Source organism: Juglans regia, chromosome 12 (genome assembly GCF_001411555.2).
Source record: "Juglans regia cultivar Chandler chromosome 12, Walnut 2.0, whole genome shotgun sequence".
In the NCBI taxonomy this organism is placed as follows: Eukaryota; Viridiplantae; Streptophyta; class Magnoliopsida; order Fagales; family Juglandaceae; genus Juglans; species Juglans regia.
In genome coordinates this window covers 5,740,033-5,744,601 of record NC_049912.1, presented here as the reverse complement: position 1 = coordinate 5,744,601, position 4,569 = coordinate 5,740,033, and the positions used below count along the sequence as shown (strand labels likewise).

General features: G+C 36.6%; 1 protein-coding gene across 2 annotated transcripts; it reads right to left on the bottom strand.

The window, feature by feature from the left end:
- Window positions 1-836: 836 nt before the first annotated feature.
- LOC109002704 (UDP-D-xylose:L-fucose alpha-1,3-D-xylosyltransferase MGP4) lies at window positions 837-3,843 on the bottom strand. Of its 2 annotated transcripts, none has more exons than XM_018980555.2 (4): window positions 3,088-3,843; window positions 2,791-2,952; window positions 1,781-1,996; window positions 837-1,402 (listed from the first exon to the last, which is right to left on the bottom strand). In XM_018980555.2, the coding sequence occupies exons 1-4, from the start codon at window positions 3,571-3,573 to the stop codon at window positions 1,193-1,195; spliced, it is 1,074 nt and encodes a 357-aa protein (XP_018836100.1). In that variant the 5' UTR covers window positions 3,574-3,843; the 3' UTR covers window positions 837-1,192. The 2 variants fall into 2 exon arrangements, with proteins under 2 accessions (XP_018836100.1, XP_018836101.1); XM_018980556.2 differs by having other exon boundaries at window positions 837-1,378.
- Between the last annotated feature and the right edge of the window lie 726 nt (window positions 3,844-4,569).

The following is a 4,569-nucleotide window of genomic DNA, read 5'->3' as shown; positions in this document are numbered from 1 at the left end:
TTTAAAAATAAAATAAATTTAAAATATCATTAAAAAATATTTCCTTAATCAGAAAGTAAAAAAAATTATTAAAAAATATTTTCTTAATCATGAAGCAAAATAAAATATTTAAAATTATTCTACTTCGTAATTAAGAAAATATTTTTTAATAATATTATAATTTTTATTTTATTTTTTAAAATATTTAAAATTATTAAAAATATCTATATAAGAAACCCAAGTTGAGTTTTGGTAGTGTTTGTTTTTTGTTTTAAACATTCGCAACTATTTCTTGTAAAGCAGCCGACACTCTTTTTCTTTTATTCAATTCTATTATTCTCAGTGATTTACAAACAATAGCGTTTGTAGTCCAACGGTTAGGATAATTGCCTTCCAAGCCCGGGTTCGACTCCCGGCAGACGCATTTTTGTTTTTGTATTTTTTTTTTTAAAGAAGTTCTTCCTCTCCTATTGCTGGCTTGGCAGTTGGCAGTACTGAGTTGGTGTGTTATGTGTTTTGTCCATTTCCAGAGGTTTGGTTTTCACAACTTCTTCTGAGGTTGGTGCAGATTTTACATCAGTACGAGTATGTCTGGTGTTAGATAATTCTGAACACTTTTAAGGCAATTTACAAAAGAAGCCATACATTTTGCACACTACTTAAAAATATGTAATTTTACTCTTTTACTCTCGTATGAACGTCTAGAATTTTTCTTTACAAAAACAGTGAACAAACTAGCATTCCCGGAAAGAGAACAGGATCTATGGCAGATATACCAATTATTTTCATTTTGGTGTTTGTATAAGTACACGAAAACATCACATAAGAACTCGAGGAAAATGACTGATTTGCAAAAATGGTCAGATGTATAATGAGTAATAAATTGTTCACAAATTTTGAATTTACGCAGAAAAAATGAATTTTTTCAAAATCTAACTGGTACAACTAACTAATTGAGATCTACTTTCTGCTAGCCAAGACACCAAAGCAGCAGTGGGAAATTTTTGACCCAAGAATGGTTGATAGTTCTTTATAATCCTTAAAAGGACCCATCAGAACATAAAAAAAAGTTGGCTGCTCATGCAAGGTTTCCTCTCACAGATTTCACGGGAGTAGTCACTGAGCAAGAAGGCCAAGGTCAACCAGCTAGAAGCATTTTGCAATCACCAAGGGTCTGCTTGGTTGTACAGGGAGATACACGGTTTTCAATTTATCATAGTCTGCCTAGAGGGGACTCGAGGGCATGATCATCAACCAACCAGAGGCCAAAGTCACGGAAGCGCTTTATCTTCTTCTCAAAACCTGAGATATAATTATTGTGAATTATAACATGCTTTCCCTTGGTTTCCTGCACCCACGTCTGGTTCTTGAAGTATAATCCTCCAGTTGGAAATGCTGCCTGGGGAAGCAAATAGAGATCCACCTGCGGAAAAACTTTAAACATCAATTTGTCTAAATAATCTAAACAATGCAATTTATGAATACATTTTAAAAAATTTAAGATGTAAAATCCACTAATGCTCACTGTAGGCTGCATAGTTTCAGACCCATAATACTGACACGTCTTTTACAGGAGTCTTGGAACCAAGGCCTTAAAAAAGTTCTGGTTTTTGAACACGTAGAATATAATGTGTACAGTTAAATAAACCTCCAACATAAGCAGAAAATTCTTAAAAGACCTTTTCAGATTAATTTGTAATGGAATTTTAAAATGAGAGATCTTCCCTAAAATATATATTCAGGGAAATCTGAGCTACAAAACAACTGGAAAGGAAATAATGATAATGCAAAGATAACAAACCGCTCCAACAGTTTTGTTCAATGCCCAATTAAAAGCAGGCTGATCATTTGCCTTCTTTGCTTTGGACCATGGCTGCTCTTGAAGTTCCTCGATCCACTTCTTCATAACCAGTTTTGCTCCAGGAGTTGATCGAAGGAAAATCAAACAGCTACATATGTAAGTGCGCCCTTTTTTCCCCGGTGGTGGCAGATCATGAGAGTGTTGCAGAGGTTTTACCTGGTCATCCAGGAAGAAAAATTATTGATGATCTTAACAAGTTGCTTCTGCAGTCATGGTTCATAATGCAAGTTCAAGAAAAAGATTACATTCAAGGATTTTCAGAGCCAGGCTGACTTGACCCTTTTATGCTTGTTTCTGTTTGGACACAAGGCATGTGCTGGAATGCAAATGAAATTGATTGCCAGAGTTCTCAGCTCTTCTAGAGTCATACCGACTCATCTGAAATCCTTCCAGAGAAATTGGCGTGCGCTCATCTAGATGGATTTTGGCTTTCAAGGTTGACTTGTCTTTTTTACTTTCTTTGCATTACTTTTCGGCTAGTTTGAGCCAATGGCTAGGTAAAGAACACGCAAAAACAGCCACTCAGCTGTTATCTGCAGGGTATTTGAAAAATCTCGGCAACAAGAAATCAACAGTTGCTCCAGCAGAATGGAATTTGGGTGTGTTAATAGATGTGATGTTTTGATGTTGCAAGACAACGGAATCTATTCCAAACATACATGCTATGGTCCATGAATCAAACATATAGTTAAAAAAGAGATTTCAAATGGTATCCAAGATGACCACCACTTACACACTAAATCTCCAAAAAAAAACTAGGGCCACCGAAGGATAGACAAGTTTAGTCCCTTAAAGAAAATGTCCTCCATATTTTAGATTTATGATCTATTTGAGTTCATTTGGAATGAGTTGGTTCTATAAGCACATATACTGCATATCTCAAACAAAGTGCACTCTATTGTCCATAAATGGCAGATAGCAAAATCAAGTGGCAAAATTGGTGTACTTACTGCTGCCATATCATCTGTAAAGTACACATCGTGATTTCCTTGCAAATAGAAGAACGGATCAGCCAACCAGACCATATCAACGTCATTGTACATAACATTATATCCAAGCTCCAAAATGTGTAGTAGGTGGCGTGGTCTTCGGGATGTAAAATTGAAGAATCCCTTTACAGTGAAACCAATACGATAAGAATTGTTAGATAACGAATCAATAACGTCTTTTTTTGCCAATGTGTGGCATCAAAGTCTAAGTACCAAAACAAACGAATCAAACCCAGTAGTTAAGAACCAAAGTAACACCTGAGAACCAAACTTGTGGGCAGTTTGTGCATCGGGGGCAGGAGGCACGAGGACGGCGTGGCCAGGCCACCGCTCGTTCACCTTATAGAGCGTGGCGTAGTCCTCGGCAATCACGAGGACCTTATCTTGATGCTTTTGCCTGGAGATGCTAATCAACCAGTTGTTAAGAAAGGGCAAGTAAGGCTGGCTGACGGCGCAAACGATCACGGTGCCATTCTTGGCCACAAAAGAAGCAGCTTGTGCCAGCGAGTAGTGGCGCCACTTGGTAACGGAAGGTGATCTGGTGGTCGAGAAGATGAAGACGGGCATGCCCGCCCAGGGTAAAAAGACCCAGAGGACAACCAGGAGAGACAAGAGAATGAGAAGGGCGGTGGGGTTGAAAATCGAAATGGGTCTTTGGGAAGTCGAGTTAGAGTGAGGGGACAATAGGTACTGATTCGAAAACGGGTTGTGGATGGGTCTTTGGTGCAAAAACGTCGACATCATTATAAATATGGTCTGGGTGTATTTTCGATTCGGGAGAGGAGGGGAGATTTTTGGGAGGGAAATTTGGGATTTTATTTTTATCCGGAAGAGAAGGGAACAGAGATCATATGATTTGGAAGTGCTTTGTATCGACTACAAAGTTGTCGGTGGTGTGTTTGTTTATGAAATCAGTGAAGATCGGATCTGAGGCCTGCCTGGGATGGGACTTAAAAGAGCAACACTGCAATGCTCATGCGCTTCTGGGATGGGACTTCAAAGAGCAACACTGCTATGCGCTTCTATCGTTTGGCAGCGGATCAATTATTAATGCTGCATGTAGTTGTAATTTTATTTATATTTTTACAAATTTTAATACATCTTATTAATTTTTTTTTTAATTTTTAATTTTTAATTTCATAATCTTTAGCATGACACGTGGATAATTAAGTTTTTTGTAAATTTTTATTAAGTACATTAGCATTTCTCTTAATAAATATTTATAGATTTATTTATTGACACACCAAACCCACTTGTTCGTTTGGTGAGAAAAAACCACTCAAGCTGACAAGGAAAAAAATGTGGCCCCAAGGGCATGCGGCGGAAAGAGGCGGATTTAAGGCTGTAAATAAACATAACAGCTCGTGAACAGTTCAAACTCGGCTTATATATACTCGATTTGAATTCAGCTCATTTAATAAATGAAATGTTCGTAAACATTGATATTGTCTCAAATATTAAACGAGTAAAACTCGTATAAACTCGGCTCGATTTCGTTTAGCTACTAGAACAAAATTTGTATAAACTCAACTTAACTCATTTAGGTTGTATTTGGATGTTGAAGTGAGTTGAGTTGAGTTGAGTTAAGATGATAAAATATTGTTAGAATATTATTTTTTAATATTATTATTATTTTGAGATTTGAAAAAGTTGAATTGTTTATTATATTTTGTATTGAGATTTGAAAAAGTTGTAATGATGAATTGAGATGAGTTGAGATGAGTTTGGTTACCCTAAACT